The sequence below is a fragment of the Amphibalanus amphitrite genome, unplaced genomic scaffold (genome assembly GCF_019059575.1).
Source record: "Amphibalanus amphitrite isolate SeventyFive unplaced genomic scaffold, NRLGWU_Aamphi_draft 001443F_arrow, whole genome shotgun sequence".
Lineage (NCBI taxonomy): Eukaryota > Metazoa > Arthropoda > Thecostraca > Balanomorpha > Balanidae > Amphibalanus > Amphibalanus amphitrite.
This window is the reverse complement of record NW_024882936.1, coordinates 146675-166337: the sequence shown is the minus strand read 5'-3', so window position 1 is coordinate 166337 and position 19663 is coordinate 146675. Positions and strand designations below refer to the sequence as shown.

General features: G+C 46.4%; 2 protein-coding genes and 1 non-coding gene across 3 annotated transcripts; all 3 read left to right on the top strand.

The window, feature by feature from the left end:
* The first annotated feature begins 2262 nt into the window (after positions 1-2262).
* Positions 2263-4014, top strand: LOC122373110 (nucleolar complex protein 3 homolog). Its single transcript, XM_043350887.1, has 3 exons — positions 2263-2351; positions 2772-2986; positions 3968-4014. The coding sequence occupies exons 1-3, from the start codon at positions 2323-2325 to the stop codon at positions 4012-4014; spliced, it is 291 nt and encodes a 96-aa protein (XP_043206822.1). The 5' UTR covers positions 2263-2322.
* Positions 4015-4443: 429 nt separating this feature from the next.
* LOC122373109 lies at positions 4444-19562 on the top strand. The gene is made up of 4 exons (XM_043350886.1): positions 4444-4491; positions 6591-6688; positions 7851-8168; positions 19520-19562. Exons 2-4 carry the CDS (start codon positions 6633-6635, stop codon positions 19560-19562), a joined length of 417 nt encoding a protein of 138 aa, XP_043206821.1. The 5' UTR covers positions 4444-4491; positions 6591-6632.
* Trnag-gcc lies at positions 4629-4699 on the top strand. The gene has a single exon. It is a non-coding gene; the product is annotated as a tRNA-Gly (tRNA).
* Positions 19563-19663: the final 101 nt, after the last annotated feature.

The window sequence follows — 19663 nt, the reverse complement described above, 5'->3', positions numbered from 1 at the left end:
CTGTACCGTCTGCTGGACCTGCTGTGGACACTGTAACGTCCCGTTCCTCTCAGTTCGACAACCTGTACCGTTGCTGGACCTGCTCGCGGAGCGCGACCCGGCGGTGATGGTGACGGTGCGGAAGTACGCGGGCCGCCTCGCTGCTGGAGGTGTTCAAGGACCTGCTGCCCGGCTACCGACTCCAGGGCACGACCTCCACGCAAGCTGAAGAAAGAGACGATCGCCACGTACAAGTACGAGAACGCGCTCATTAACTCGTACAAAAGTACCTCATCAAGCTGGAGGAGTACACCAAGGCGCTCGGCTCCGATCAAGACGCCACTCAAGGTAGGAGACGGGGCGACGGAACCATCGCGGAATGCTGAGTTTAGGGCAAGAGACTCATCAGCAGACATGTGCATGGATCCGAGAAAATGGATCTGGGATCTGATCTCACGGATCCTGATCTCGGATCCGTCGGGGATGATAGATCCAGCTCTGTAATTTATCGAGAGATCCATAGGGATCATATCGAGTCTCATTTTTTGCTTGAGATCCGGTGAGATCATAGATCCTCACTTATTTTTTGAGAACACATAATCCCAAAAAAGCACTTGATTCAACTCACAAACGTTCTGCTGTAGTGATTTCATGTGATCGCACGTCATAATCCATAGTTTTGTGTCACTAATTGGCATAGAAACCCTTTAAAACATGGTTTCAAATGTGGTGCATGGTGGGATCACTCAGATCATAGATCCATGTTCTTAATTTATCGTCAGATCATATTGAGATCATAGATCCAAGATGTATTTTTCACGCCGGATCCGGTGGGATCATAGATCAACCTGTACTTTGCTTCGATATCCACTGAGATCATAGATCCATCACTCGGATCCATGCACATGCTGCTCATCAGTATCTTCGTCGATAAGTATTGTGTTTAATCTTGCAATGTTGCAGCTTATTTCGTTTGTTTATAAGTATCAGCGCATAAATACAAGTAAATATATTTGTTTTTTATGTTGATAGTGCTAGCTGGTGAATGGATTATTGTAGTGCAATGTTTTTTTTTCATGAATATCGTGGTTGTCACATTTTCCCTTTTTGTGCTTAGTTTTTTCCTCCGGCCGGCAGGGCCTTGCGATGTTCTGCCTGGACTGCATGTGCCAGTGTCTGGTGCGGTCCGCGACTTCAACTTCGCGTCGAACCTGTGGGCGCACTGGTGCCGCACACCTCCCACCGGGACGAGGCGGTGCGCGCGGCGGTATCGGCAGCCATCCGGACAGTGTTTGCCGAGGACCGGTCGGCAGAGCGGACGCTGGAGGTGAGGAGAAGGACCGCTCAGTAGAGGGGCTGCAGAGGGTGGGACAGAGTGCTGAGCAGGGAGAACGCTCGAGGCGAGAGGAAGGAGGAGGGGCAGTCAGGCGGCTGAGTGTTCGATATTTATCTTGTTGAAGTCGTAGTTGCCTGTGGCATTACTGCTAAACATGATTATGAATTTATGAACTGCATGCAATTAGCTTGCTGCTCCCTTTCTGTAACGACTCAATGAGAGCAGAGCCTTTGTTATTACGTCGGGGAAAATTATCGATGATTGCGGACTCGTAGAGCAGTATCTGCCAAACCGCTGGTGACTGAAGTCGTTTCCAATCAGCCATCACCCTGCTCCTCTAGCCCCACCTCCCGTCACCAGTCTGACCCTATTACCCCGACTCCGCCCGTCAGATTGTCCGTAGCTCAGCCAACTGATCAAGGCCAAGCAGTTCGACTGCCGACGCGACATCACCGATCTGTTCCTGGCGCTGCGCATCAAGAACGTCGACCTGGACCGGGAGCGGGACGCAGACGCCAAGGCCAAGAAGTTCATGAACTTCAAGGAGAAGCTGAAGGCCATGTCCCGCAAGGAGCGGAAGGTATGTGTAGTGGTACGGGATCTGAGTTATCTTAGCGTTTCCGGTTTAGTAGTGAGTTTATGATTTAGCAGGAAATGTGGGGCCTCAATGCTGTATTAGTAAAGCTACATAATAATCTAGTAGCACTGTTAACCATTATCTTAATCAATCTCTGAGACATTTGGTCCCTGCCAAAAACTCTGTGGTATTTCATACATTTACTAATTGCCCCTTGTTATCAATCTCCATCCCCTCTTTTTCCCGTGCTCACTGCCCGTCGCTCGGTGCCGTCCGCAGCGCTCCAAGAAGCTGGAGGCCCTGGAGCGCGAGCTGATGGCCACGCGGGCCGAGGAGAAAAGCAGGACAAGCAGAAGCGGCACTCGGAGATCCTCACCGTCGTCTTCACCGTCTACTTTAAGATCCTGCGTCAACTGCCCGCTCGGCGCTGATGTCGTCAGTGCTGGAGGGACTGGCCAAGTGAGTGGCGCGGCGGCACGGAGACGGTTTGAACGGGATGAATAGGGCTAGATGGGAGAGGTGAACTGGGCTGGGTATGCTTTGTTTTGTAGGCTGTCCTCATTTTGTTGTATTATCTAGCCATCCCGTCCATTCAAACGCATATCCTAATCGCATTTATGGCCAACCCATCGATTATTGCTAATCATTCGTGTTTTGCATTTTAATAATTATGCATCTATTATCCAAATGCCTCAATCAATTAGTTTGGTACATGTCATTTTTTCCACTCATTGTCGAATTTTCATTCCCTCACCTTTACAGTGAATATAACAACCTTTCAAATATTGATATCTTGTCGCGCTAAGCTCCGGTAAGCGAAATCCCGCCCTCATGCGTTCACATCGCACTCTAACCACACTGTCCTTCCTCTGGTCACAGGTTCGCTCACATGATCAACGTGGACTTTTTCCACGACCTGGTGGACAGTTTCCACGGCCTGCTGGCCTCGGGCACCCTGCAGACCACGCGTCAGGTGCTGCTCTGCGTGCAGACCGTGTTTGTCATGCTCTCCGGACAGGGAGGAGAAGCCATCAACATCGACCCGCAGCGCTTCTACGGCCACTGCTACCGGGCCCTCAACGACGTCTGTCTAGGTGGGTTGGACCTCGCCTAACGCACAGTGATGTCTTCCTTGGTGGGTTGGGATAGGTGGGACCGGGTGGTCGGGTTGGGCCGTGCTTCCAGTGCTGGATCCTTGATGAGAGCCCACCCACAGGGTATCGGCTTGTGCAGCGAACTCCAGAATAATATAGATAATCGTCTCAAAAGTAGCCGTCTTGGCTCACGTCGTCTGACTCACTTCGTTTTATTCAGGTTTCTCCACATAGAGCTGGCTTAAAAACTGTTGAATTTAATTTAACTATGTCATTATCTGATCTCCGGTGACACGAATGTTTTGCGAAAGAGCAGTGAGGCAGAGCGCCCTATTCCCTCAAGTTCGGCTGCTCACAGACCATAACACGCCCTCTGTCGCGTCCCGCGGGGTCGATGGCTCGGGGGAGCGGCTACCCCCCCCCCCTCCCCCGGACAGGGGAGTGCTCGGGCACCCTCACCCCGTCCCGGACTGTAGCTGGACACATCAAACAGACTCCAGTTTGGTCGATTGCTTCCTGCCATTTCCCCTGCACTTACGCGATCGCGACTAACGCCAACCGCTTTGGCGTAGATTGTATTGTGGGTCCACCACCTTCCGATTACTGCTTGTACAGTACAATAACCTTTGAGCTCCTACGTATGTGTGAAGGTGTTCAATGTTAATCATCGCCATTCGCCACTTATGTTTTCTATTTTCGTTGCCGTTTCTATGTGCGATGTTCCACGAGTTTGCCGAGCTCGGTTATCTGACATCATCCCACTTCCGCCGTGGTGTTTGTTTCGTCAGTATAACCAAGATTACTTACTACTCAGTATAACCGGGTGCGCTGCGCCAGATGCAGCTTTATACCCCCTCCCCCTGCCTGACCTCGCCGGCAGCCTAGTCCCTAACCTCCCCAGACTGACTCCCTGCCCTCCGCTCCAGACTGACTCCCCTCCCCTCCGCTCCCCAGACTGACTCCCCCTCCCTCCGCTCCCAGAGGACACTAGTGACGAGTTCCGGATCGCTCTCTCCTCCTGGACGTAATGCTGATCCGACGCCGCAAGAAAATCTCCCCGCAGCGGGTCCTCTCGTTCACCAAGCGGCTGGCGTCGTGGCTCTGAGGGCGCCCCACCCGGCCGCCGCCGCCGCATCATGATGATCAGGGCTTCTCATGGTGAGGAAGGGGCTGGCGTTAGTGGGAGGCTGGGAGGGAAGAAATGTTTGTGTTTTGGCTATTGGAATGTTCCCTAGTTTTTTTTGGGGGGGGGGTCTACATTGGATTTCCGCATTTTATTTAGTTCGTCGAAGCTAGTTGCAAGCGACGAGCAATGGAATAGTCTGTCTGTGGCCACGTTCTATTGGCTGTCTCTCTGACTGTTCATGCTCGTGTGCCAGGTGCACTCGTGTACGAGCCGCCTGCTGGACGGAGTCGGTGGCCAGCGGTCTGTACCGGCCCGAGGTCGATGACCCGAGTACGGCGGCGCCGGCAACACCCTGCTCTACGAGCTCACTGCACTCCGGGTGAGTCCCAGCGGGTCAGACCTTAGCACCACGTGGTGGGCAGCGATCCCTCAGTGGGCGTCATCGGGCTATTACGATGGGAGCCATGATTGGTGGTCTCTTTGATCTATTTTGAATTTGGGAGGCAAACATCGTAAGCATCGGTGGTTCAGTGGTAGAATGCTCGCCTGCCACGCGGGCGGCCCGGGTTCGATTCCCGGCCGATGCATTTTCGACTGGCTCGTCAGGAGTTTGTGGCTGCATACGGCTTGGCTGCGTCTACCGCTTATCTCGGCGATAGATTACCCGACTATTTTACATAGTTACAAAGCATCACAAGTCTGCAGTGGCAGGCGGTCAACCCATACGGAGCTTCAGTGATCAGATTTTGGCGCCGTTCTGCCCAACTGAAATTGTTTCCATATAATTGTTTCAAGTTGTGCAAATCTATTTTTTCCTAGCCGTGTGTTTCATAATTGTTTATTTTGCTATTACGGCAACGGCAACCATTTAGTCCATGGACTGGCATGTTTGCCGACATAATGCATCCTGGTTGTGCCAATTACCTAGTCACAGACTTTCTATTGCCCTAGCCTTATGTCGGTGAGGCAGGGCTATTTTGGGAAGTGCGTCGCGCTCCCCCTCGGTGGCGCACCACATTGTGGCGTGTCGGGCTGTCCGGTCGAACTCGAGCTCTGTGGAAACTGTGTGTGGAACCTGCTGTGCCGCGAGGGTACCGGGCAGGACGTACCCCCTCTCCCCATGTGTAGCCTATCCTCCGTCAGGTCGGTAAGCCACGCGATCGATACGGACCGAGGTGATTGGGTCGGCTATGGAGCCTCGTTCCCAATGGTTATAGCCTTGACACGGCACGAATGGCCATTTAAAACAAATTCTGCTGACCGTCCATCAAAGTCGTGTTTCATTGTGACATAGACTTCTGATGAACGATTTTCAGCTGCATGTTTCGCGGCTGACGGTGTCGGTGTCATGACACCCGCAGTTTTCGTGGGTGCATGCAGTGTCATTAATCAGTGGCACCGTCGCTGCGAGTCCACCGATAACTACTGGAGTCCATCAATAAATATCGCCGGCCCGGAGCCCATCAATAACCACCGCCGTCCCGGAGCCTCCACCAATAACTACCGGAGTCCACCAATAACCACCGGAGTCCACCAATAACTACGCCGTACCGGAGCCTTCCACCAATAACTACCGGAGTCCACAATAACTACCGCCGTAGCGGAGCCTTCCACCAAAACTACCGGAGTCCACCAATAACTACCGGAGTCCACCAATAACTACCGCCCCGGAGTCCACCAATAACTACCGCAGTCCGGGAGCCCCGACCAATAACTACCGGAGTCCCGGAGCCCAACCGATAACTATTAACTACCACCGTCCTGGAGCCCCGACCAATAACTACCGGAGTCCACCAATAACTACCGTCCCGGAGCTCCCATAACTACCGCCGTCCCGGAGCCTTCCACCAATAACTACCGGAGTCCACCAATTACTTCTGGAGCCCACCAATAACTACCGTCCCGGAGTCCACCAATGACTACCGCCATCCCGGAGTCCACCAAGAACTACCGCTGACTCGGAGCCCTTAGGCTTAGTCCGACCGATACACGCTGCCCGCTACTGACCTGACGGCTTCTTATAGTGTGTCCGGCGTCAATAGTTTGCTATTTTATCATATCGCCTTCCTGTAGTGAGTGCTGTACGGCAGTGCAGAATGTTCTTTGGACGTCTTTCGTGCAGACACTTTTCGAATATTTTATAGAAGCAGTCTCAAGGATATTTAGTTAATAGTTCATATTAAATCAGAATTGTGCATTTCATTTGTCTTCGCTCGCCTCTGGTAGTTTTTTTTTTTTTGAGTGATGGTAAGAAATTGAATAAAACGCGCTCTTATACATTTCTCGGTATTTATTCCTAGGTCGCCATTTTCTACTGGCTGCTTCGGAATCGGAAAGGCGTATTGGTACTACAGAGTATAGAGCATGCTATAAAAATGTTCCTCCAAATTATGCTGGCTGCCCCCATTCTATGTTTTCCGTGCCTTATGCACTGCTGCTACATTCAGTCACGGTTTATTTCCCGTACGGTGCCCTCAGCGAAGCTACCATCAGCCGGTGCGCACTCTGGCCGCCCACGTGATGCTCTCGTGTCCAGTGCAGGGCGACTTCGCGCTGCCGGCCGCCCTTCGTCAGCAGTGAGTTATTAGTGATGTATGAAGGGTTTAGATAATTACAACCAAGTCTAACGTAAAAGATAAACTTGCAAACCATTGTATTGCTTTGTATTATTTTTAAATATAAATTATATTATGCTTCGTCGTTTTAAATGATGTGATCCGCTGGCCTTTTTACTTCTTGTAGTTCCCTTGGACCCTTAACCCTATTAGTGGCAGGCTCCTGGCTACCCCATATTAGTGGCAGGGGGGGCTGTTTACGACCCCCCCCCCTTGATATCTCGAGATCTAACCGGCCGATTTTCAAAATTCAAACGGCATTCGATTTGGCTCAACGAGATCTACATTTCTAAAAAAATAAAATTATAAAATGTCAATAGGGGGGTAGAGGGGGGTAAAAACGGGCAAATTGCAGATACATTTTAGACTGTTTATCACGGCCAGGTTTCTGAACCAATCTTAACGCAACTTTTGCCGATCGATAGAGAATGAACCAGGAATTCACATGGATCCTAAAAATATGCATTTTCAAAAATCATAGGCGGATACAGATCATTGAGATTGGGGGTACACAAAAAGTATAGTAAATAAGGTTTTTGTTGGTACTGTTTCTAAAAAGGGTGGCAATGGTCTTGTTATGTTACAATTTTCTTATGAGAGAACGACTAAAATTGTATTGGTCATGCATAGGCGGTGTCAGGGCACCATGTTGGGAGGTAAAAAATAACCCCCCTTTTTGGACGCCTGGATCCGCCTATTATAGCAAAAACGTGTCAAAAGAGGATGCACAATAACTTTGTATATGTTATCACATGATACCTTTCATTCACTGTTCGTAAAACTGGTGCAGCATCGTGATCTTCGCCCAAATGACTCGCTTCACGAATAGGACCCCCAATTCCCAGTGCTCTGGAGCCGCCCCTGGTAAAGTTATGAACTTGAAATTTTCAGGGAATGTGCCCAATTTAGTTTTAGGAAAAGTCAGAAAATTTCAGCATCGTAGCTTCAGCGGTTTCGGAGATATTCCCGAAAAACCTGAGGGGTGGATAAAAACAACCCCCCCCCTGCCACTAATAGGGTTAAACGCGTTTGTTTTATTTTACATTATGTCTATTTTTACTGATAGGTATATTTAATGTGTCGCCTGAGGCACGTTGACCGCACCACGGCTCCTACTCTCCAGGTCTGCGACGGACATCCTGGACATGTACAGCACTGCCGAGATGCGCTTCACGCCGGCCGTCACGCCGCCCTCCATTGTGAAGAAGCGCTCCCGCAAGGCGCGGGGCCGCCGCCGGCGACTCGCAGTGGCTCCTGGACCAGGAGACGGCGGCCGGCAGGGCCTCCGAGGCGCGCGTCGACTTTGCCTCGTGTCTGCTGGGCAGATAGTACCGGAACTGCCTGTGCCGGGGTGTCAGGGAGACCAGAGTGGCCGCCGGGCTGACGGTGTTACGAATTGTGAATACAGATATTGTGGGAACCGAAACTGTTTGGTCTGCAGGCAGGTGAAGAAGGGCTTGATGGCGGGAAGTTTACATATTCATCTTTTTTGTTTGAATGCTTTGTCCGCCAAATTCATGTGATGGGAAGACCAATGCGATTATTTCAGACGAAACGATTGTATGCATACTGGTAATAACGTTTCATTTTTCACTTCTGTCATCTGAAGAAACATATTTGAGGCAAAGACAAAAATTAAAAAGCAGTCGAAACAATGCATGGATCGCATGGAATTCAGTTTGAATTTTGCGACATTTGGTCTGCGTCATTAATGATGTATGCAACACTGAGTACCCTGCAATATGTCCATAAAGTTAGCGTCGTATTCGTATTCGGATTCAAATTCGAGTAATGATTTCGCTCAAAATTGGCATACAGATAGCCCATGGCACGCTGAGTTCGAAAATGGTGACCTTTTTTTCCTAGGTCAAACCGTTTGACCTTGAGAGGTCAAAATACTGCGTACCCTGTAGAATCTTTGTTTATGGTCCGATTTGAAAAATTCGACCACCAGTGTGTTCGTCTCATCGAGAAGCAGTAGCACATTCAAAAAAATCCGAGGTCAAGGTCATAGGTCAAGGTCAAGGTCACTTTAAAAATCGCCGTACCCTATAAAATCTTCATTTTTGGAGCTATCGGAAAATTTCGGCCACCACTGTGTTCGTCTCATCGAGAAGCAGTAGCACATTCGAAAAAATCCGAGGTCAAGGTCATAGGTCAAGGTCAAGGTCACTTTAAACGTTAATTTTAGTCCCCGTACCCTGTAGAATCTTTTTATGGTCCGATTTAAAAATTTCGGCCACCACTGTGTTCGTCTCATCGAGAAGCAGTAGCACATTCGAAAAAATCCGAGGTCAAGGTCATAGGTCAAGGTCAAGGTCACTTTAAACGTTAATTTTAGTCCCCGTACCCTGTAGAATCTTTGTTTATGGTCCGATTTGAAAATTTCGGCCACCACTGTGTTCGTATCATCGAGACGCAGTAGCACATTCGAAAAAATCCGAGGTCAAGGTCATAGGTCAAGGTCAAGGTCACTTCAAACGTTAATTTTAGTCCCCGTACCCTGTAGAATCTTTGTTTATGGTCCGATTTAAAAATTTCGGCCACCACTGTGTTCGTCTCATCGAGAAGCAGTAGCACATTTGAAAAAAATCCGAGGTCAAGGTCATAGGTCAAGGTCAAGGTCACTTTAAACATTAATTTTAGTCCCCGTACCCTGTAGAATCTTTGTTTATGGTCCGATTTGAAAATTTCGGCCACCACTGTGTTCGTCTCATCGAGAAGCAGTAGCACATTCGAAAAAATCCGAGGTCAAGGTCATAGGTCAAGGTCAAAGTCACTTTAAACGTTAATTTTAGTCCCCGTACCCTGTAGAATCTTTGTTTATGGTCCGATTTGAAAATTTCGGCCACCACTGTGTTCGTCTCATCGAGAAGCAGTAGCACATTCGAAAAAATCCGAGGTCAAGGTCATAGGTCAAGGTCAAGGTCACTTTAAACGTTAATTTTAGTCCCCGGACCCTGTAGAATCTTTGTTTATGGTCCGATTTCAAAATTTCGGCCACCACTGTGTTCGTCTCATCGAGAAGCAGTAGCACATTTGAAAAAATCCGAGGTCAAGGTCAAAGGTCAAGGTCAAGGTCACTTTAAACGTTAATTTTAGTCCCCGTACCCTGTAGAATCTTTGTTTATGGTCCGATTTGAAAATTTCGGCCACCACTGTGTTCGTCTCATCGAGAAGCAGTAGCACATTCGAAAAATCCGAGGTCAAGGTCATAGGTCAAGGTCAAGGTCACTTTAAACGTTAATTTTAGTCCCCGTACCCTGTAAATCTTTGTTTTGTCCGATTTGAAAATTTCGGCCACCACTGTGTTCGTCTCATCGAGAAGCAGTAGCACATTCGAAAAAATCCGAGGTCAAGGTCATAGGTCAAGGTCAAGGTCACTTTAAACGTTAATTTTAGTCCCCGTACCCTGTAGAATCTTTGTTTATGGTCCGATTTGAAAATTTCGGCCACCACTGTGTTCGTCTCATCGAGAAGCAGTAGCACATTTGAAAAAATCCGAGATCAAGGTCATAGGTCAAGGTCAAGGTCACTTTAAAAATCGCCGTACCCTATAAAATCTTCATTTTTGGAGCTATCGGAAAATTTCGGCCACCACTGTGTTCGTCTCATCAAGAAGCAGTAGCACATTCGAAAAAAAATCCGAGGTCAAGGTCATAGGTCAAGGTCAAGGTCACTTTAAACGTTAATTTTAGTCCCCGTACCCTGTAGAATCTTTGTTTATGGTCCGATTTGAAAATTTCGGCCACCACTGTGTTCGTCTCATCGAGAAGCAGTAGCACATTCGAAAAAATCCGAGTTCAAGGTCATAGGTCAAGGTCAAGGTCACTTTAAACGTTAATTTTAGTCCCCGTACCCTGTAGAATCTTTGTTTATGGTCCGATTTGAAAATTTCGGCCACCACTGTGTTCGTCTCATCGAGATGCAGTAGCACATTCGAAAAAATCCGAGGTCAAGGTCATAGGTCAAGGTCAAGGTCACTTTAAACGTTAATTTTAGTCCCCGTACCCTGTAGAATCTTTGTTTATGGTCCGATTTTAAAATTTCGGCCACCACTGTGTTCGTCTCATCGAGAAGCAGTAGCACATTTGAAAAAATCCGAGGTCAATGTCATAGGTCAAGGTCAAGGTCACTTTAAACGTTAATTTTAGTCCCCCTACCCTATAAAATCTTCATTTTTGGAGCTATCGGAAAATTTCGGCCACCACTATGTTTGTCTCATCGAGAAGCAGTAGCACATTCAAAAAAATCCGAGGTCAAGGTCATAGGTCAAGGTCAAAGTCACTTTAAACGTTTTTTAGTCCCCGTACCCTATAAAATCTTCATTTTTGGAGCTATCGGAAAATTTCAGCCACCACTGTGTTCATCTCATCGAGAAGCAGTAGCACATTCGAAAAAATCCGAGGTCAAGGTCATAGGTCAAGGTCAAGGTCACTTTAAAAATCGCCGTACCCTATAAAATCTTCATTTTTGGAGCTATCGGAAAATTTCGGGCACCACTGTGTTCGTCTCATCGAGAAGCAGTAGCACATTTGAAAAAATCCGAGGTCAAGGTCATAGGTCAAGGTCAAGGTCACTTTAAACGTTAATTTTAGTCCCCGTACCCTGTAGAATCTTTGTTTATGGTCCGATTTAAAAATTTCGGCCACCACTGTGTTCGTCTCATCGAGAAGAAGTAGCACATTCGAAAAAATCCGAGGTCAAGGTCATAGGTCAAGGTCAAGGTCACTTTAAACGTTAGTTCCAGTCCCCGTACCCTGTAGAATCTTTGTTTATGGTCCGATTTGAAAATTCTGGCCACCACTGTGTTCGTCTCATCGAGAAGCAGTAGCACATTCGAAAAAATCCGAGGTCAAGGTCATAGGTCAAGGTCAAGGTCACTTTAAACGTTAATTTTAGTCCCCGTACCCTGTAGAATCTTTGTTTATGGTCCGATTTGAAAATTTCCGCCACCACTGTGTTCGTTTCATCGAGAAGCAGTAGCACATTTGAAAAAATCCGAGGTCAAGGTCATAGGTCAAGGTCAAGGTCACTTTAAACGTTAATTTTAGTCCCCGTACCCTCTAGAATCTTGTTTATGGTCCGATTTGAAAATTTCGGCCACCACTGTGTTCGTCTCATCGAGAAGCAGTAGCACATTCGAAAAAATCCGAGGTCAAGGTCATAGGTCAAGGTCAAGGTCACTTTAAACGTTACTTTTAGTCCCCGTACCCTGTAGAATCTTTGTTTATGGTCCGATTTGAAAATTTCGGCCACCACTGTGTTCGTCTCATCGAGAAGCAGTAGCACATTCGAAAAAAATCCGAGGTCAAGGTCATAGGTCAAGGTCAAGGTCACTTTAAACGTTAATTTTAGTCCCCGTACCCTGTAGAATCTTTGTTTATGGTCCGATTTGAAAATTTCGGCCACCACTGTGTTCGTCTCATCGAGAAGCAGTAGCACATTCGAAAAAATCCGAGGTCAAGGTCATAGGTCAAGGTCAAGGTCACTTTAAACGTTAATTTTAGTCCCCGTACCCTGTAGAATCTTTGTTTATGGTCCGATTTGAAAATTTCGGCCACCACTGTGTTCGTCTCATCGAGAAGCAGTAGCACATTTGAAAAAATCCGAGGTCAAGGTCATAGGTCAAGGTCAAGGTCGAATTTTTCAAATCGGACCATAAACAAAGATTCTACAGGGTACGCAGTATTTTGACCTCTCAAGGTCAAACGGTTTGACCTAGGAAAAAAAGGTCACCATTTTCGAACTCAGCGTGCCATGGGCTATCTGTATGCCAATTTTGAGCGAAATCATTACTCGAATTTGAATCCGAATTTTAACGTTTAAAGTGACCTTGACCTTGACCTATGACCTTGACCTCGGATTTTTTCGAATGTGCTACTGCTTCTCGATGAGACAAACACAGTGGTGGCTGAAATTTTCTAAGCTCCAAAAATGAAGATTTATAGGGTACGGGGACTAAAATTAACGTTTAAAGTGACCTTGACCTTGACCTATGACCTTGACCTCGGATTTTTTCGAATGTGCTACTGCTTCTCGATGCGACGAACACAGTGGTGGCCGAAATTTTCAAATCGGACCATAAACAAAGGTTCTACAGAGTACGGGGACTAAAATTAACGTTTAAAGTGACCTTGACCTTGACCTATGACCTTGACCTCGGATTTTTTCGAATGTGCTACTGCTTCTCGATGAGACGAACACAGTGGTGGCCGAAATTTTCAATCGGACCATAAACAAAGATTCTACAGGGTACGGGGACTAAAATTAACGTTTAAAGTGACCTTGACCTTGACCTATGACCTTGACCTCGGATTTTTTCGAATGTGCTACTGCTTCTCGATGAGACAAACACAGTGGTGGCTGAAATTTTCCTATAGCTCCAAAAATGAAGATTTTATAGGGTACGGGGACTAAAATTAACGTTTAAAGTGACCTTGACCTTGACCTATGACCTTGACCTCGGATTTTTTCGAATGTGCTACTGCTTCTCGATGAGACGAACACAGTGGTGGCCGAAATTTTTAATCGGACCATAACAAAGATTCTACAGGGTACGGGGACTAAAATTAACGTTTAAAGTGACCTTGACCTTGACCTATGACCTTGACCTCGGATTTTTTCGAAGGTGCTACTGCTTCTCGATGAGACGAACACAGTGGTGGCCGAAATTTTTAAATCGGACCATAAACAAAGATTCTACAGGGTACGGGGACTAAAATTAACGTTTAAAGTGACCTTGACCTTGACCTATGACCTTGACCTCGGATTTTTTCGAATGTGCTACTGCTTCTCGATGAGACGAACACAGTGGTGGCCGAAATTTTCAAATCGGACCATAAACAAAGATTCTACAGGGTACGGGGACTAAAATTAACGTTTAAAGTGACCTTGACCTTGACCTATGACCTTGATCTCGGATTTTTTCGAATGTGCTACTGCTTCTCGATGAGACGAACACAGTGGTGGCCGAAATTTCAAATCGGACCATAAACAAAGATTCTACAGGGTACGGGGACTAAAATTAACGTTTAAAGTGACCTTGACCTTGACCTATGACCTTGACCTCGGATTTTTTCGAATGTGCTACTGCTTCTCGATGAGACGAACACAGTGGTGGCCGAAATTTTCAAATCGGACCATAAACAAAGATTCTACAGGGTACGGGGACTAAAATTAACGTTTTAAAGTGACCTTGACCTTGACCTATGACCTTGACCTCGGATTTTTTCAAATGTGCTACTGCTTCTCGATGAGACGAACACAGTGGTGGCCGAAATTTTCAAATCGGACCATAAACAAAGATTCTACAGGGTACGGGGACTAAAAGTAACGTTTAAAGTGACCTTGACCTTGACCTATGACCTTGACCTCGGATTTTTTCGAATGTGCTACTGCTTCTCGATGCGACGAACACAGTGGTGGCCGAAATTTTCAAATCGGACCATAAACAAAGGTTCTACAGAGTACGGGGACTAAAATTAACGTTTAAAGTGACCTTGACCTTGACCTATGACCTTGACCTCGGATTTTTTTCGAATGTGCTACTGCTTCTCGATGAGACGAACACAGTGGTGGCCGAAATTTTCAAATCGGACCATAAACAAAGATTCTACAGGGTACGGGGACTAAAATTAACGTTTAAAGTGACCTTGACCTTGACCTATGACCTTGACCTAGGATTTTTTCGAATGTGCTACTGCTTCTCGATGAGACGAACACAGTGGTGGCCGAAATTTTCAAATCGGACCATAAACAAAGATTCTACAGGGTACGGGGACTAAAATTAACGTTTAAAGTGACCTTGACCTTGACCTATGACCTTGACCTCGGATTTTTTCGAATGTGCTACTGCTTCTCGATGAGACGAACACAGTGGTGGCCGAAATTTTTAAATCAGACCATAAACAAAGATTCTACAGGGTACGGGGACTAAAATTAACGTTTAAAGTGACCTTGACCTTGACCTATGACCTTGACCTCGGATTTTTTCGAAGGTGCTACTGCTTCTCGATGAGACGAACACAGTGGTGGCCGAAATTTTCCGATAGCTCCAAAAATGAAGATTTTATAGGGTACGGCGATTTTAAAGTGACCTTGACCTTGACCTATGACGTTGACCTCGGATTTTTTCGAATGTGCTACTGCTTCTCGATGAAACGAACACAGTGGTGGCCGAAATTTTCAAATCGGACCATAAACAAAGATTCTACAGGGTACGGGGACTAAAATTAACGTTTAAAGTGACCTTGACCTTGACCTATGACCTTGACCTCGGATTTTTTCGAATGTGCTACTGCTTCTCGATGAGACGAACACAGTGGTGGCCGAAATTTTTAAATCGGACCATAAACAAAGATTCTACAGGGTACGGGGACTAAAATTAACGTTTTAAGTGACCTTGACCTTGACCTATGACCTTGACCTCGGATTTTTTTGAATGTGCTACTGCTTCTCGATGAGACGAACACAGTGGTGGCCGAAATGTTGAAATCGGACCATAAACAAAGATTCTACAGGGTACGGGGACTAAAATTAACGTTTAAAGTGACCTTGACCTTGACCTATGACCTTGACCTCGGATTTTTTCGAAGGTGCTACTGCTTCTCGATGAGACGAACACAGTGGTGGCCGAAATTTTCCGATAGCTCCAAAAATGAAGATTTTATAGGGTACGGCGATTTTTAAAGTGACCTTGACCTTGACCTATGACGTTGACCTCGGATTTTTTCGAATGTGCTACTGCTTCTCGATGAAACGAACACAGTGGTGGCCGAAATTTTCAAATCGGACCATAAACAAAGATTCTACAGGGTACGGGGACTAAAATTAACGTTTAAAGTGACCTTGACCTTGACCTATGACCTTGACCTCGGATTTTTTCGAATGTGCTACTGCTTCTCGATGAGACGAACACAGTGGTGGCCGAAATTTTCAAATCGGACCATAAACAAAGATTCTACAGGGTACGGGGACTAAAATTAACGTTTAAAGTGACCTTGACCTTGACCTATGACCTTGACCTCGGATTTTTTCAAATGTGCTACTGCTTCTCGATGAGACGAACACAGTGGTGGCCGAAATTTTCCGATAGCTCCAAAAATGAAGATTTTATAGGGTACGGCGATTTTAAAGTGACCTTGACCTTGACCTATGACCTTGACCTCGGATTTTTTCGAATGTGCTACTGCTTCTGGATGAGACGAACACAGTGGTGGCCGAAATTTTCCGATAGCTCCAAAAATGAAGATTTATAGGGTACGGCGATTTTTAAAGTTACCTTGGCCTTGACCTATGACCTTGACCTCGGATTTTTTTTTTTAATGTGCTACTGCTTCTCGATGAGACGAACACAGTGGTGGCCGAAATTTTTAAATCGGACCATAAACAAAGATTCTACAGGGTACGGGGACTAAAATTAACGTTTAAAGTGACCTTGACCTTGACCTATGACCTTGACCTCGGATTTTTTCGAAGGTGCTACTGCTTCTCGATGAGACGAACACAGTGGTGGCCGAAATTTTCCGATAGCTCCAAAAATGAAGATTTTATAGGGTATGGCGATTTTTAAAGTGACCTTGACCTTGACCTATGACGTTGACCTCGGATTTTTTCGAATGTGCTACTGCTTCTCGATGAAACGAACACAGTGGTGGCCGAAATTTTCAAATCGGACCATAAACAAAGATTCTACAGGGTACGGGGACTAAAATTAACGTTTAAAGTGACCTTGACCTTGACCTATGACCTTGACCTCGGATTTTTTCGAATGTGCTACTGCTTCTCGATGAGACGAACACAGTGGTGGCCGAAATTTTTAAATCGGACCATAAACAAAGATTCTACAGGGTACGGGGACTAAAATTAACGTTTAAAGTGACCTTGACCTTGACCTATGACCTTGACCTCGGATTTTTTGAATGTGCTACTGCTTCTCGATGAGACGAACACAGTGGTGGCCGAAATTTTTAAATCGGACCATAAACAAAGATTCTACAGGGTACGGGGACTAAAATTAACGTTTAAAGTGACCTTGACCTCGGATTTTTTCAAATGTGCTACTGCTTCTCGATGAGACGAACACAGTGGTGGCCGAAATGTTGAAATCGGACCATAAACAAAGATTCTACAGGGTCCGGGGACTAAAATTAACGTTTAAAGTGACCTTGACCTTGATCTACGACCTTGACCTCGGATTTTTTCAAATGTGCTACTGCTTCTCGATGAGACGAACACAGTGGTGGCCGAAATTTTCAAATCGGACCATAAACAAAGATTCTACAGGGTACGGGGACTAAAATTAACGTTTAAAGTGACCTTGACCTTTACCTATGACCTTGACCTCGGATTTTTTCGAATGTGCTACTGCTTCTCGATGAGACGAACACAGTGGTGGCCGAAATTTTCAAATCGGACCATAAACAAAGATTCTACAGGGTACGGGGACTAAAATTAACGTTTAAAGTGACCTTGACCTTGACCTATGACCTTGACCTCGGATTTTTTCGAATGTGCTACTGCTTCTCGATGAAACGAACACAGTGGTGGCGGAAATTTTCAAATCGGACCATAAACAAAGATTCTACAGGGTACGGGGACTAAAATTAACGTTTAAAGTGACCTTGACCTTGACCTATGACCTTGACCTCGGATTTTTTCGAATGTGCTACTGCTTCTCGATGAGACGAACACAGTGGTGGCCGAAATTTTCAAATCGGACCATAAACAAAGATTCTACAGGGTACGGGGACTAAAATTAACGTTTAAAGTGACCTTGACCTTGACCTATGACCTTGACCTCGGATTTTTTCGAATGTGCTACTGCTTCTCGATGAGACGAACACAGTGGTGGCCGAAATTTTTAAATCGGACCATAAACAAAGATTCTACAGGGTACGGGGACTAAAATTAACGTTTAAAGTGACCTTGACCTTGACCTATGACCTTGACCTCGGATTTTTTCGAATGTGCTACTGCTTCTCGATGAGACGAACACAGTGGTGGCCGAAATTTTCCGATAGCTCCAAAAATGAAAATTTTATAGGGTACGGCGATTTTTAAAGTGACCTTGACCTTGACCTATGACCTTGACCTCGGATTTTTTTTAATGTGCTACTGCTTCTCGATGAGACGAACACACTGGTGGTCGAATTTTTCAAATCGGACCATAAACAAAGATTCTACAGGGTACGCAGTATTTTGACCTCTCAAGGTCAAACGGTTTGACCTAGGAAAAAAAGGTCACCATTTTCGAACTCAGCGTGCCATGGGCTATCTGTATGCCAATTTTGAGCGAAATCATTACTCGAATTTGAATCCGAATACGAATACGACGCTAACTTTATGGACATCCCTGCAATGGCATCGTTGCCCTTCCCCGAACGCTGTTGTGGGTCATGGTCAGAAGGTCCGTCGAATAATGGGATGCCTTGACATACCGCCAACAGAATGTGACGATCGGAGACTAGTAACGAAATGCGGCGACCCAGTTTTGCTGCAGTGTCGAGTTTTTCATGCACTGAAAGGGCGAAAAACCAGGCTCGATGACGCTCAATGCCCAATGATAACAAAAAGGTTAAATACCATTAGTCCGGGCGCACGGAATGGACATTACACGAAAGATGGACCAACAAAAAAAAAATGACAGCCACAAATTTTATTTTTCGTTTAAAATTGGTCTGAGGGGTTGTGATGGGAATACGAATTGGGATTTTCCGTTAGGACTGAAAGATGTCAGCCAATTCGATTCTCAGTCGTCACTCGTCATAATACAGTACAAACCATAAAGGGCGCACTGTATAGGTCGCACTCAAAGCTAATACCTACCTCATATCCGTATTCTCATTAGCTGCCCAAATCGGTAGCAGAATAGCGGAATTTACATTTCTTCCTGAATGGCTAGACTCCCGCTTTTGCTTGTATAAAATCGCAAACATTCTTTTCAAACTCACAGCTCTATCGATTCCTTGATTCCTTGTTTGTACTATTACGGCATCGGTGAGTTTACACGATACCGTACTAGCTTACGCAGTTCGTCCCTAGATGTCGCTAGTGATAAACGCCTGCAGTAGTATGCTGTGCCGCCGAGCTCTCAATTCCGCATCCTAGAGCCCGGCGCATGAAACTAGTTAGGCTGTGCCGCCTAGCTCGCTTTCCAGGAATGGATGTCGCGTGACGTCTAAAGCAGTGCTGTAAAGCATAGGCAATGGGACAGTGATCAAAGATGTTCTGTATTGATGGCATTTATTCGACGAGGAATCGAATGCTAAGTTATAACCATATGTTGTAATATCGAATGCAGGCATCTGAGTGGCTGACAAAATAACACCTTCTTACACCCAATGCTACTGATTTTTTTCTCGGACAAGCTGTCAGGGCCCTTCCTATCACTCAAATTCTGGCCAATCACCACACTGATGCGCGGTTGTCTACAGTGAAGGATGAACGCGGACTGGACAGTAATGTCCCACCCCACCTCATCCCCAACTGAGCCGTACCCCAAGCCCGAACCGGGGCGGGTCTTTGGCCATTGGCCACCGCTACCGAGCGAACCGATTCCTGGAACGACCTCGGGGTAACCTAGCGCCCGGGGCTGACGCGCCGGCATTGACCCCACCTTGTATAAGCATTACGTCAGGCAGGAGGGGCTGTCGGGCGCTGCTGATAAGCGTTCCTGGAACCCGGCACCTCAACACACCAACCTCCCCCCCCCCACACACACACAGCGTTTATGTGGGACATACAGCATACACTGTGCCGTTGTTCGTCGTTACCTATTTGTCTGGACAGAGTTGACATGTTCTCCATCACCCGCGCGCTCTTCACCGTATAGCTATGGGTGGACCAAAAAGGATGGAAACATTTTAAACTCGTATAAAACATGTATCATTGCATGCATGTGACTGGGAATGATACCAAACAAGAGTACATTTC

Excerpts from the sequence above, each read along its gene's own strand:
- LOC122373110 (XM_043350887.1), top strand. The coding sequence starts at position 2,323 with ATGTCGTCAGTGCTGGAGGGACTGGCCAA. Across the intron at positions 2,352-2,771 it reads GTGCTGGAGGGACTGGCCAA|GTTCGCTCACATGATCAACG; the intron begins GTGAGTGGCGCG and ends CTCTGGTCACAG. Across the intron at positions 2,987-3,967 it reads CCTCAACGACGTCTGTCTAG|AGGACACTAGTGACGAGTTC; the intron begins GTGGGTTGGACC and ends CTCCGCTCCCAG.
- LOC122373109 (XM_043350886.1), top strand. The coding sequence starts at position 6,633 with ATGCTCTCGTGTCCAGTGCAGGGCGACTTCGCGCTGCCGGCCGCCCTT. Across the intron at positions 6,689-7,850 it reads CCGGCCGCCCTTCGTCAGCA|GTCTGCGACGGACATCCTGG; the intron begins GTGAGTTATTAG and ends CCTACTCTCCAG. Across the intron at positions 8,169-19,519 it reads CGAAACTGTTTGGTCTGCAG|AGTTGACATGTTCTCCATCA; the intron begins GCAGGTGAAGAA and ends TTGTCTGGACAG.